This window comes from Vicugna pacos, chromosome 16 (genome assembly GCF_048564905.1).
Source record: "Vicugna pacos chromosome 16, VicPac4, whole genome shotgun sequence".
NCBI lineage: Eukaryota > Metazoa > Chordata > Mammalia > Artiodactyla > Camelidae > Vicugna > Vicugna pacos.
In genome coordinates, this window is record NC_133002.1 from 3,479,338 (window position 1) to 3,493,423 (window position 14,086).

General features: G+C 36.7%; 1 protein-coding gene across 2 annotated transcripts in view; it reads left to right on the forward strand.

The window, feature by feature from the left end:
* CLTC (clathrin heavy chain) overlaps positions 1 to 11,968 on the forward strand; it is a 57,993-nt gene extending 46,025 nt beyond the window's left edge. The window contains exons 20-33 of one of the 2 annotated variants that reach the window (XM_015250955.3): positions 251 to 434; positions 634 to 826; positions 1,263 to 1,420; positions 1,612 to 1,776; positions 1,905 to 2,012; positions 2,097 to 2,264; positions 2,396 to 2,545; positions 2,637 to 2,768; positions 2,880 to 2,990; positions 3,908 to 4,078; positions 4,464 to 4,685; positions 5,876 to 5,896; positions 9,388 to 9,463; positions 10,926 to 11,373. In XM_015250955.3, coding sequence (XP_015106441.1) covers positions 251 to 434; positions 634 to 826; positions 1,263 to 1,420; positions 1,612 to 1,776; positions 1,905 to 2,012; positions 2,097 to 2,264; positions 2,396 to 2,545; positions 2,637 to 2,768; positions 2,880 to 2,990; positions 3,908 to 4,078; positions 4,464 to 4,685; positions 5,876 to 5,896; positions 9,388 to 9,463; positions 10,926 to 11,050 — 1,984 coding nt within the window. In that variant the 3' untranslated portion in view covers positions 11,051 to 11,373. Of the gene's footprint in view, positions 1 to 250; positions 435 to 633; positions 827 to 1,262; positions 1,421 to 1,611; positions 1,777 to 1,904; positions 2,013 to 2,096; positions 2,265 to 2,395; positions 2,546 to 2,636; positions 2,769 to 2,879; positions 2,991 to 3,907; positions 4,079 to 4,463; positions 4,686 to 5,875; positions 5,897 to 9,387; positions 9,464 to 10,925 lie in introns of both variants that reach the window. The other variant, XM_006218000.4, reaches the window with a different exon arrangement.
* Positions 11,969 to 14,086: the final 2,118 nt, after the last annotated feature.

The following is a 14,086-nucleotide window of genomic DNA, read 5'->3' on the forward strand; positions in this document are numbered from 1 at the left end:
GCTGTGAGAGGGGTCCAGTAGTCTTTATATGCAGTCTTTAATTATGGCCTGTCAGTTTTGGGAAGGAACGAAGAGACAAAGATTAGAGAACATTGTCTAAATTCTGACTTTTTTTTTTTTAACTCTCACTCTTTTAATATCCCTTTCTCACTCTACCTTCTGAGACAAAAACCTCTTTATAGCTGCAGTGTTTATTCTTTATGACTAATGAGCTTTTAAAGCATTGCATTCAAATCTTTTTTCCTTAAAGGAATCTGCAAAACCTCCTCATCCTCACTGCAATCAAGGCTGACCGTACCCGGGTTATGGAATATATTAACCGCCTGGATAATTACGATGCCCCAGATATTGCCAATATCGCCATCAGCAATGAGCTGTTTGAAGAAGCATTTGCCATTTTTCGGAAATTTGATGTTAATACCTCAGCAGTGCAGGTAAATCTTCAGATGACCTGAGTTGATTTACTAAATGTAATGCCTTCTCTTGACTCAGTGTATGCATTGTCCTGTGAGGATGGGCATAATTTATTGCTGTGGCAATAAAAGAGCAATAAAATCCTAACCATTTAAATGTCATTGCTATGTGGTAAGATTCATTGTACTGTAATTTTTTAACTAAAAATTGGTTGCCTAGGTCTTAATTGAACATATTGGAAACTTGGATCGGGCATATGAGTTTGCTGAACGCTGCAATGAACCTGCAGTCTGGAGTCAGCTTGCAAAAGCTCAGCTGCAGAAGGGCATGGTGAAAGAAGCTATTGATTCGTATATCAAAGCTGATGATCCTTCATCCTACATGGAAGTTGTTCAGGCTGCCAATACTAGCGGTACGACTTCTCACTTTCATGTGTTTGTCTCCTCAGAAAATGTACATAAGCTAAGCATGAATTTAGTTGCTTATTCTGAATTATATTGGAGTTAGAGACTACATGGTTACTTGCCCTCCATCTTAGTGCAGATAAAGAGAGGCTGTATTTTGTGAACTTAAAAGCTCCATGGGGAAGTTTAGTTTTCTGTTTTGAAGTCTCGTAAAATTCTCATTTGGCTCTAATCTTATAACTTTAAGGAAAAGGGGAATTCAGCTATTCATTTGGTCAGTAATAATAGAGGCATAATAGAAGTTTTGCTATTTTGATGCCTTTCACTGTTTACATTTGTTACTCTCTCTTCTGCTTCCTTGAAAAGGAAATTAATAGCTTGGGTGAAAAGATAAATTTGGATATGTTAGTGTTTGGATTTACTTATTTATTTTCCTATATGCAGGAAACTGGGAAGAACTGGTAAAATACTTGCAGATGGCCCGTAAGAAGGCTCGAGAGTCCTACGTGGAGACAGAATTGATTTTTGCGCTGGCTAAAACAAACCGCCTTGCAGAGTTAGAAGAATTCATCAATGGGCCAAATAATGCTCATATCCAACAAGTGAGTTTCCTCTTTTAAATTTTCCTTTAAAAGAGTGTAAAAATAGTTGAGTGGTTTTATTAGCTGAATAGGAACTTGTGACAGTTGAAGGTTTCCAAGGAGAAGTCTTACAGGAAAAATACTTTTTCTCGATATTAAATTGAGTTGTGACTTTGGAAAGAGGATTGAAACGGTTTGTGTTTTTTTTTCAGGTTGGTGACCGTTGTTATGATGAAAAAATGTATGATGCTGCTAAGCTGTTGTACAATAACGTTTCCAATTTTGGACGCTTGGCATCTACTTTGGTTCATCTGGGTGAATATCAGGCAGCTGTTGATGGAGCCAGGAAAGCTAACAGTACTCGAACATGGAAAGAGGTGATCTAAATAAACAGTTTGAATGAAGAATTAAGATGCTATTTAGGAATGCTCTTTAAACTTACTAATTGAATTAACCAGCCACGTGTACATGTGAGTTCACATAATTGAAATTTTTTAAATTGTAGGTCTGCTTCGCCTGTGTCGATGGGAAGGAGTTCCGTCTTGCTCAGATGTGTGGGCTTCATATTGTTGTACATGCCGATGAATTGGAGGAACTCATCAACTACTATCAGGTAGTGAACCGGAGTCTTTTGCATTAATTGAAATCTTTTGCCACAGATATTCTTATTTTTAATTCCATTATTTCCTTTACTTAGGATCGTGGATATTTTGAAGAACTGATAACCATGTTGGAAGCAGCACTGGGACTTGAGCGAGCTCATATGGGGATGTTTACCGAATTAGCTATTCTATATTCTAAATTTAAGCCACAGAAAATGAGGGAGCACCTGGAGCTGTTCTGGTCCAGAGTGAATATTCCTAAGGTAACCAACCTCTAATTGTAAGGCAACTCTGTAGCTAAAACTCATACTTCAGTTTTAATTGTAATTTATTTATTTGCTATTAGCTGGAATTAGAGACCCATATCTAAAGCAAGTAAATCTTTCTCATGCAGGTGCTAAGAGCTGCAGAACAAGCTCATCTTTGGGCAGAATTGGTGTTTTTGTATGACAAGTATGAAGAATATGATAATGCTATAATTACTATGATGAATCATCCCACTGATGCATGGAAAGAAGGGCAGTTCAAAGATATCATTACCAAGGTGTGTACCTTCTTCAGAAGATAAAGGCCTCAGAAAAAGAAAGCTCAGTAGGAAATAACGCTACCTTACATGTGGACTTTTTCCCATTTAGGTTGCCAATGTGGAACTGTACTACAGAGCAATACAATTCTACTTAGAATTCAAGCCCCTGTTGTTAAATGATTTGCTGATGGTGCTGTCTCCACGGTTGGATCATACTCGCGCGGTCAATTATTTCAGCAAGGTAATAATTTTTAAAACTTACTCATAGCAAGGAACTGAGGCACAGTTGGATAACTTTTGTCCATGGACCTTCAGCAATGTGATGCATTTGTAACAAATTCTTATTTTAAAGGTAAAACAGTTACCACTGGTGAAACCGTATTTGCGTTCAGTTCAGAACCACAACAACAAATCTGTGAATGAATCACTGAACAACCTCTTTATTACAGAAGAAGATTATCAGGTAAAACTTTTTGGTTCCTGCATATATTCTCAAAACTCAGGTTATCATTGACTTGTAAAGTTGGTGTGCTTTGCAGTAAAAAGGCCCATTATCCCTTAGGATTACAAATAGAAGGTACTTGTGTGCCTCACATCTAAATTTTGTGAAGTTTCCAGGATTGATAAATCTGATGTCTCCTAATTATGTGCCAAGTTTGCAAAATTTGCTTAGATCTTGTCCAAGTTAATGCTTTAGAAAAATACTCATCCATCTGGACTATAGGTTGAGTTGAAAAAGTCTTTTGATCTCTTAAACTAGGCCATAAAACTTACATGGTATTTGCTATGTTTTATTCACTGTTTTTCTTCCCAATAGCGTATTAGTCTTTTAGTGAGCTTTCCCTTGTGAAGGATTTCACAGAAACAAAATTAAAGTTAAGGATAAGCCAGTTGCCTTTTCTTTCTCTTACTGTCAACATGATTTTCTTTCAGGGTCAGATCCCATGCTGATCTGTATGACTGAATATCGTGTTGGTTGTATCAATAGTTTCCCTCGAGCATAAAATCTTACCCTCCAGATTTTATAACCTCCCAATTTTTTTAACCATTCAAGTTAGTCCTCGATATTGAAAACCCTGGAGAAAATTGTACCTTTAGAAATTTTATAGTACCTTCGAGGGCTTAATTGTTATACAGTTAGATTAAAGAATGATACTTGTTCAGATTACAACTTTGCAGTTTGATGCTTGAATCGAGGCTGTCATATTACAGTAACGGCTTATTGATCAAGTCGTATACGTACATATTACACAGTATATTGATCACATATAATCAGTCATATACAATAATGGCTTATTGGTCAAGAATGGTGGAACATAAAATATAAGCTAAAATGAAATACTGATTTGGCATTTAAATGGCTTTGTCTTGTTTTTTAAGGCTCTGCGAACATCAATAGATGCTTATGACAACTTTGACAATATCTCGCTTGCTCAGCGTTTGGAAAAACATGAACTCATTGAGTTCAGAAGAATTGCTGCTTATCTCTTCAAAGGCAACAATCGCTGGAAACAGAGTGTGGAACTGTGCAAGAAAGATAGCCTATACAAGGTGAATAAAGTTGGTGGGGGCAGAGCTGTTAAACCAATTACCAGATGATCTGTGTTAACCTTAAAATGGTATGTTACAAGTGATTATGGTCTATAAAAGTGTTAGTTTTGTGAATCTGAGAATTGCCTCTTAGTCCCCCCTTTTTTTTTTCTCTTATTTTTTTTTCTTAGTCCCCATTTGAGGACGTAAGTCAGGCAATTTCTTGATTCTGGAGACTGTCTTATGTTAATGTCAAACCTCTCCTGTTAACCTGTACTTTGCTTTTTTTCAACAAGTCTTTAACTTAAATGATGTAACTGGGAGTTTTTGTCCCCCATTGTATTATTTGGTTTACTAGTTCAGTGTATGAATTTAATGTCTGACCTTCATCCTTTCCTTTAAATAGGATGCAATGCAGTATGCTTCTGAATCTAAAGATACTGAGTTGGCTGAAGAACTCCTACAGTGGTTTTTGCAGGAAGAAAAAAGAGAATGCTTTGGAGCTTGTCTCTTTACCTGTTATGATCTTTTAAGGCCAGATGTTGTCCTGGAAACTGCATGGAGGCACAATATCATGGATTTTGCGATGCCCTATTTCATCCAGGTCATGAAGGAATACCTGACAAAGGTAGAACTAATTGTCTTTAGGATATGTAAAATTCAATTTTTCCCAAATGTTTTTTCTCTAATACAAGTAATTTAGTTGATCTTACAATATTCCTATTCTACTGAAAATTTTAGTACCTGATAAATGACATTGAGTGGAAAGGGAACTCAAACATAACTTGTCAGAATGTTTACCCTCACTGTATTTCTGAGGGTGAATACTACCGTATTGTATTTTTTTTAACGCTTGATAAAATCTTTTTTGTCAAAATAACATCTTCCTCAGATCAGTTCTTGTAACTCAGCTGTCCGTAACTTAGTAATGTATATTTCCATCTGTTTGATTGGTTCTTGAGTTTAATATGTATGCCTATTTCCCCTGGGGAAGCTGTGTCTATATTCTTAATATCCTGTTAATCTTCATACTTTGATAGTTTAACCCCTAATTTAAAAATAAGAGTTTAACAATTAATGACACATTTCCTAAAAGCACATTAAACAAGCTGGGGTATAATCATTTTATAAAATTCACTTATTCATCTTAGTGTTTGTTTTTGATGTTAGGATATTTTTTACTTACTGTCCTCAACGGTTACTAGCTTTAACATTTAATTTAAATGGTCCTAAAGGATCCATTTTAAATGTCAAAGCAAAACATGCTTATTAAAATCAGTTTCACATCTGATCTCTTTGCATGCCCGAGTGAAGAGGGGAAAAAGCACTGCTAACACCCCCTGTGTAACTAAATGTTTCCTTAGGCTGCCATCCAATTAGATATCATTGTGTTAAGTTGTAATTTTTTTTTAAGAATTAACATTTTCTGTGTATAAACTGCTTAAAGTCCAGTGTAAGAGAAAAAACAGTTGCCGTATCTTAGCCATACATGAGAATAGCTTCCTTTCTTACGCGTAATGCCAACTTGTGAGACCTGGCTCTAAGCTGCTGTTAACCAAAGTGCTATGAATTTTACTAGCGATTAAGCTGCTTTCTTTCACACTGACTCTAGCATAAATTCTTCTGCAATAAGCTCTGAAGTTAAAAAAATACATATTCTAAATTTTGCTTCCAGTATGCCCTTTATTTTCACTTTTCTCATACCTTTTTTAGTGGTTAGATGTTTCTCCCCTAAACCTTTGTTGCTGACTCTACCTTTTTATGCTCATTATGGAATTTGATTTTTTTCTAAGCTGCACCTTCTGAATTCCTTTGCAGGTTGATGCAATAAAGGAAAAGGTGAAAGTTGATTCTTTTCCATCTTTAAGTCTGGAGGACTAAGTCTAAGGAATTTGCATGATTTTTTTTCCTTCCTTTTCTACACTGCTGCTGCTGCTTTTTCCCCCCAGTAAATTTTCACTAAAGCCTCTGCAAGTCCCTTGAAACATAACTATAATAGAGCTGTAGGACATTAGTAGATGTTTGCTACTAATCGGCTAATAGGCTTTAGGAAGGGCAGGAGGCTAATCAGTAGTTGGTTCACAGTCTCTCTTAAATGTATTATTAAAAACTGAGCATGTTGAGTTTCTGTATTAATTCCAAAGTTTCAGGAAATTTCTCTTCCCTGTCAGAGTATCTGGACCATAATAGGATTTTCTCAATACTCTAAATAAATTTAAACAGCCTCTGGTTTTATTTTGTGAGCTTGCCTGACAGTTGTTGAATTTATATATGTATATACATGCCCTAAAAGGCTTTTTGGGGTTTTTTTTTTTTAGTATTGAAGGACTGTGATCCAGTTTCTGATCTCTTGATTCTTACTAATTTTTTGCTGAAGTAGATACAAGAGATACTAGCTGCTTCTGAAGAGACTTTCCTCATGTTTCTCCAGGTGTCCAGTTCTTATGGTGCTAGTCCGTTTTCAAAAGGAATCAAAACTTTTTTTTAAATCATCAGAGTAGCTTGCTCTAATTGTTGCTAAGCAACATGGATATTTCTGTATTTAATGAAACAATATTAACTTCTACTTTCTGTAACGAGGCACATCTCTGAAGCTACAAATTTGCTCTTACTCAGCCGTTGGCTTGTCCAAGGTCAAATTTAGGCACCTTTTGGTTGCTGCTTCCTTCATTGGCTTATCTCCATCCCAGTATAAATGAAACAAACTTACAAACTTATGTCCAGTATCAAATTGTGATAAGAAAAGGGTGGGAAGGTAAAGGACAGTTGGAACAAATTTAAAAGAATTTGGAGGGGGGACAACAATGCCTTGAAATTTTGTTGAACCAAACAAGTCACCATTGGAACTTAGGGCTAACCTGAGTAAAATACATTGTGTGTGAGGCCCTTCAGCAGCTAGTAAGCAAGGCAGTTAGAAAGCGTGTGTGTGAAAAACAGGTAATTGAACTGCAGTGTTATGCGTTGTTTTAAATCAAGCATGTACGGCAGTCATTGCAATTACATCATAGTACTTTTGAAACTCTTAAAGCATTGCTGTGGGCTGTGTGTGTTTCTTGAGAGCCTGTATAGCAACAGTCATCTTCAGATCTCACTTCTTGCTTCAGTACTTTTGCCTTTTTTTCATGCACACATGCACCAAAATAACTGACTGCATGTGAACTTTTCCTCTGCAGCATATTGCAGTCTTTGTGGAAAAGCCTTTTACATTACAGGGAATTTCCAATAGTACAGATGGAACTAAACTCAGTGACATGCTTACCTGTAATTTTTCTTTTTAAATCCAAGGATCAGAAACTTTTGTTACAGCTCTTAATAAAGCTTGTGTTCATAAAAGCCTTCTCTGCTTTTCTTTTTTGAGCAGCCTAAATTGGGTCAGTGGAAACAATAATTGGATATTGCTGTGCCAGAGGCTGTCCCATTATATAGAAAAATCAAAAAATTTTTTTGCTTAGCTCAGTTCTGCTCCTTCAGAGTTGTTATTTTTTGTTTCTTCCCTATATCCAACCTGCCTAAGACTATGCCTGGGCATTGTGACATTGCTAGCTCTTCTAAATCATTAATGTACTTCTGTCTTCATCTGACTCAGACATTAACTTCGAAACATGTGTTCACTTCAGATTCTTTTCCTTGAAAGTCTGGAAATGTATTATGCAGTGGTGGATTTTTGTTGTTTGATTTTTTTTTCTTCTAGAAACTATTAATGTACACTCACCCATGGTTTTTTTTGGGGGGGGCAGGGGTATATAACCCTTTAGCTCACTCTTGGGTACTGTTTAGGTTAGCAAAACCCCACCTGACCAACCCTTAGTGGCACAGACTGTGCCTTAAATTAAATTACACAGTTGTAACAGTTTTTAAGTTTGGGTGCCAAACAGTGGGTGTTTCTTGTGGTCCTTATACTCCATAGTAGTCTTTAATTTGATGGGGGTAATTTGCAACACGTGAGCACTTAGGCTGTAAAGTGGAAAAACAGTATACGAAAGCAAGCTAACCTGTCTTCCTAGGGTAGGAAAGCCACACTTTATCTGAAGGTGTCTAGAGCCTACCTCTGCTTACTTTTCTCACATTTTGTTCCCTGGCAGGATGATTAGACCCATAATTATGGTATTTAATATGAAATGATTAAAGTATGTGTAAAATACTGTCCTAAATAACCTTAATGGCCTGTATGAGGATTGAAACACACTGTTTTAAATAGTTTCAAATAGAATCTAGGGGCTGCTTTGACCCTGTGGGGACCCAGTCTTCGTAGCCTTTTCACTGAAGTCTGCATGTCCTTGTTTGGTGATTTTTCACTATTTCCCTTTTTGAAGAACATGCAGTGATCATGTCGAAAAGACAAATACAGTATAGTTTAAAAGGCAAATGGAAGTTGTACGGTGAAGGTTCCCTAATCCCAGTGTCCTAATGTCATTCTCCCCAGTCCTTCACAGAACTGCGGAATCAAGTCATGTTAGTCCTAGAAGGAACTTTATAGAGTATCTTGTTCAGCTGACACACTGTATAGACAAGGAAATCTGAGGGTCAGTGCAATGGTTTACCAAGATCACACAACTAGTTAGTGGAAGGATCTATGTATTCCAGCTCCTTTCTTTCACTGATGTATTTGGACTCCTCTACAGTATCTGCTACTATTCACTTTTATTTAGAGTAGCTAGCATATGATAGCTGTTTGCTTCTTTGGCTTGAAAAAGAAAAAAAAATTTCTTCCTCCAAGAAGTTTGGGCAAAATCAGGCTTTCCTAGTTACTTAGAAAATAGAGCGTTCACACATGCAGCCTGTCTTTAAACAAAAAGAACAAATATGGAGCCACTTGAGTCTTAGACTTCAGTCTGCACCTGTTGTCAATAATGACAGAAATTGTGCACAGTTGGCAAAAGATAGCTTATTCTGCACAAGTCCTTGTCCAGTCAGTAGACTCATTTCACTTTTTTGAAGACCATTTCCTTTGGGGAGGGAAATCTTGCCAGGTCATGAGTTCATTATTATTATCTTTGATAGGGTTTAAACTTCGTTTGAGAAAGTGGTTCCTTCTTGTTAATCTCCCTCCCTCAGGCTGGCTGCATCCTAGCATGCCCAGTTTTAGCCTGGCGTGAGCTTTTATGGCATTTATAAATCCCTCCTTCCTGAGGGTTTATAATGACAGTGCTAAAAATCACCTTGACTGAAGTATGAACATTGCCACTGAATTTGAGGGGGATCGAGAGTGTTCTTTCTAGTCTGTTTTATTTTGACAAAATTTAACACACTAAGGCTTTTCCACTTTCTGCCATAAACCTAGGTTTATAATACTTTTGAGGTGCTAATTACCGTTACCTGTTTTTCTACAGGTGGATAAATTAGATGCTTCAGAATCATTGAGAAAAGAAGAAGAGCAAGCTACAGAGACACAACCTATTGTTTATGGTAATCTCTCTCTTTAACCTCACAGAAATGTAGTAGACAAAACAGTTCATTCTGTAGGGATTCGACCTCAAGATAGAAATATTATAAGCTCTAAAGAGCAAAAACCTCACTGAGTTAAGAAATAATTCTCTCTACTACCTTTGTTTTCTGAAAACAGTCTTAATGCAGACATTGACATTATTCACTAAAATAATCTTAAATGCAAAGATAATCTCAAAAAATAGTCACTTGAAATCATAACCTAAATTACTGAGAAAGAAGTATTGATGAACTCAATTTTCAGAAGTACAAAATGTGAGAGAACATGCCAAGGCCATCTGAAGGACACTTCACAGAAGTAGTACATCCTTTCTTTAAAATTCTGACTGGGACACAGAGAACTGGGTGGGGTTTCCATTTGAGAACATTCCAGAGAGATAGGATCTTCAGACTCTTGAGTGAATATTGAAGGCAATTTAATTTCTTCTTTTGTGTGTCTGTCTAGACTGCTTCCCCTTTCTATTTCACTCTTGGTGAACAGATTCATTTGAACAGTGAATTTGAAGGGTATAAGTTAAGCACTTTAACCAGGTGGTTTTGGGAGGAGGGTATAAAATTATGACTATTATATCTCAGCCCACTAAAGGAAATGATAGTATATAAATCTACTATGGCATTATCTCCCTTTCCTATAGATAAAAAAGACTGGGAATTTAGAGTGTTCAGGGTAGTTTTGATATAGTTGGAGAAAATAAAATAGATTATTAGAGGTGGGAGCAAGATGTTTGACATAACTGAGTTAGGAAACAAAGTAGAAACAAAAACAAGGTGGGTGTAATAATTTGGGGGCACCTACTGAATTTGGCTTATCTTAAGGGTATTTAAACTTCCTAAAAGTGTTAACTTAGTATTTGAGAGAGATTGTTTGCGCTAATGTATTCCATACCTGATGCATATTTGAATAGGTCTTATTTTTTTATTGCTTTTAAAAAAATACTGGATACTTTGCTAGAAATGCATTAGGTTTTATTACCACTTAGACATGTTGAAATCAAATTTAAATCTGATTTTAAAAGTTCAGTTGTGTTTAAAAAAAATCTGTTAAAAAATTGTTTCCCTGTGCTAATTATATTGTCACCAGATACAGTGTGCAAACACCATGTGCCAGTAGGCTTACTGCTAAGTGTCTTGCATGTCGAGCATGCATGTGCGTATTGCTTTAAATGATGCGTGAAGTAACAATTACTGTTAGAGTCCTGGCCCTGGCCCTGCACTGTTTTTGTTGGCTTTCTAGGCAGGACCCTTCTTAGGGTGCGTGTCATGCTGAAATTGAGACAGTCTAAAGTGCCCCCACCAAATTCATTCTAAGTTGTGATTCCACGTTGCTAGAGTAGGGAGATCGGGGTGTGGTCATCCTACAATGCTAACAGTTTCTCCCACTTCCTTGCCCCCTACCCCTGCTCCTTTTTGTTTCCTTCTTTAGGTCAGCCCCAGTTGATGCTGACAGCAGGACCCAGTGTTGCAGTCCCTCCCCAGGCACCTTTTGGTTATGGTTATACTGCACCACCCTATGGGCAGCCACAGCCTGGCTTTGGGTACAGCATGTGAGACGGAAAGCTGATCCTGTAGTCGCCTATTTTCGTACTGAAACATCGTCTCTACCTGCTTCTCAGTTTATAACAGGGGAAAACAGGCACATGTTCTTGTAACCTTTATTTCATGAAGGACTACTTTTTGTTTCTAACTATAAACTTCAATCACCTATGTTAAAAGCTTATTTCACATTCCGCATCATTTTAGAATTTATTTTCAAAGGGGAATAGTTTCAATGTTTATTCACTTGGGCTTTTTTTCTTTCCCCTCATTCTTTGAAGAACTGCTTAATATTCAATCTGTTGTGAAGAAACTGATTTGCACTCTGTAGTGTTTAAAGGAAAAAAAACTCTAATATTGAATCTCTTAAATTTAGTGTATGTAAACAGCTTACAGTATGTATTGTCTAAATGCATTTAAATCTCTTTTATTCAAAGAAAAGCTAAAGTGAAAACATTGGTATGTGACCATGCAGGACTGTCAATGCCAACAAAGACAACACTAATCAGCATATCCTACATTGGATTGCAGTGCTCTCCAAATTATTTGAAAAATGCATTACAGACAACTTGCCTGACTTTTAAATGAGCATAAAAAAAAGGCCCTCTAACCTATGCAGGTTTCCTCATTACGCATATAGAAAATGCTAGTGTGTTTTTGCTCACTTCATATGTAACAGGTGCCCTTATGTTGTGCTGTATCCTGTGCTTTTTCTGTGGGACCATTCCATTCAGGAACAAAGAGCACCATGATTCCAATCTGTGTGTATTTACTAACCCTTCCCTGAGGTTTGTGTATGTTGGATATTGTGGTGTTTTAGATCACTGAGTGTACAGAAGACAGAATTCAAACAAAATATTGCTGTTCTTCCGTTTTGTTTGTGGAATTTGAAATTACTCCAATTTAAAATAAATTACTGGACTGTGGAAATAATATGTAGAATGGCAGTTTTAATTAATCTCTCAAACTTAAATCAAAAGAAACATCGTTTTGGTGGTTTCATATTGGAGACTGAGGCAGTATAGGGAGGCAGGAGAGCAGAAGTGGAGTAAGGGTCTTGGGACATGTGCAAACTTGGCATTACATTGTGTGCATTCCAGTAGTTAATAAGGTACATGCAGTCGTGTGAAGAACCAGTCAGTGCTGCAGTGGGCTACATTGCAGCTACCTCCATCACTTTAACCAAGTGGTATTTGAGGTGTTTATAAGCATTTCATTTTAATGAAGAAGTCATGGGTGTTAAATTATATTAACTTGAAATAAGAGTACATAAGCACATAGTTTACATGCTGTTCTTCACCATGAATTTTAAGAGTCCCCAAATTATGGGTATTTAAAGGTTTTTTTTGTTTGTTTGTTTTTTTAAACCAGCATTTGAATTCAAGTTTTTAGCTTAGGGCAGAGAATGATACTTGACCTTCATTTGACTGTTAATCCTCAATAGAGTTAGAGCGCCCCCTACCTAGCCTTGTATTGCTCTGCAACTCTCCAAGTCAGGCCAATGGCCATAAACTCCTCAGAAGTTTTTTTAAACTTAGAACTCTTGCCTTTCCCCTGCTCCAATTTTCCCATAGGAAATTACAGTATTAGTTGGAAAATCCCTTTTCCTTTTTTGGTTTGTCAGAAGCAAGTCATCTTGCTGTTCAGGTCCTGGCTGTACTTGTGTTTCTCCTGGATCTCTGCCTGCTCTCTTCATTATCAAAACAAGAGGAAGAACAGTGATGGTCCCTGGGAGCTCATTCTTTTCAGAGTCAAGATTTGTTCTCCTGGACAAACTGAATCAGCTGGTTTTTATCAATGGAATGACTGTCTCTTTCCCCTTCCCTAATAGAAACAAGTTAAAATAGTAAAGGTTTCCTTACAGCATACTTAAGATTTTTTTTTAAAGCCTTGTTTAAATCTGGTTTGTGTCTCTGATACTGAGTTGCCACTTAAACCGTCCATAATGGGCTGCAGTAGAAAGAGAAACTGCTGTAGTGTATGACTTAGGTCCAAACTGAGAGCAAGCTGAACTTCTAAGCTTGTTCTCTGACATGTATGTTCACACTAAACATACTTTTCAGAATTATTTGTTGGAGTATGTTTAAACCACAAAATACCTAGCTCAAGACTTGGGCAGTAGTTAAGTATTGTACAATAAGAGACAGAATGAATTGGTAATAAACTGTAACTTAAGGGATCTTCCCTAACTTCACTGTGAACAGGATGATAGTTGATAGTCTGGAAGAAGGAATTGAAACAGAAAACCAAGAGTACTAAGAGTTCTTAGCACTCTCTAAAGGTAACAAACAGGAGGCAAGAAGGGGGGAGATTAATGGGAAACTTCAGGAGGTAAATGAGCTTTCAGTGATCTTCCTCCCTAGCATCCAAATACAGCCATTATACAAAAGAAAAAAAATGATAGTGTTGACAACCATTTCAACATAGACGTTAGTATGATAGCAAGAGACTGCTGACCTCCAAGTAGGGCTGCTTGAGTTTTCTATAAATTTGATTTTGTCATTTAGACATTCTCATTCTAGTAGTTCTCAAACTTTCTTAGGATCCTTTTACACTCAAGTTATTTAACATCCCAAAGAGGTCTAGTTTATGTGGGGTTCTATCTGTTCACATTTACTATGTTAGTAGTTAAAACAATTTTTTTAAAGTATCAGCCCATTTAAATATGACAGTAATAAATTCATTGCATGTTAACATAAGCAATTATGAATTAACCGTATTTCCCAAAAAATCCAGGGAGAAGAGTGGCATTTTACTGTTTACAAGTCTCTTTAAAGTTTGTCTTAACAGAAGACTGCTGGACTCTCATATCTGCTGCTGCATTCAATGTTAACATTTTGAGGTATATGAAAAAGATCTGGCCTTATGCAGATACGTAATTAGGAAAAGGAAGGAGTATTTTAATAGCCTTTCAGATACTTGTGGTTAGTTGAAATGTGGACTCTGAAGCTATGAAAGTGAACTTTTTGTAGTTACAGCTGCCAAACACCCAGGTCTGGATAACTAGGTTTTGTCAGTTGTTCCTGTAAGTAAAAATGTTCCATGATAAAA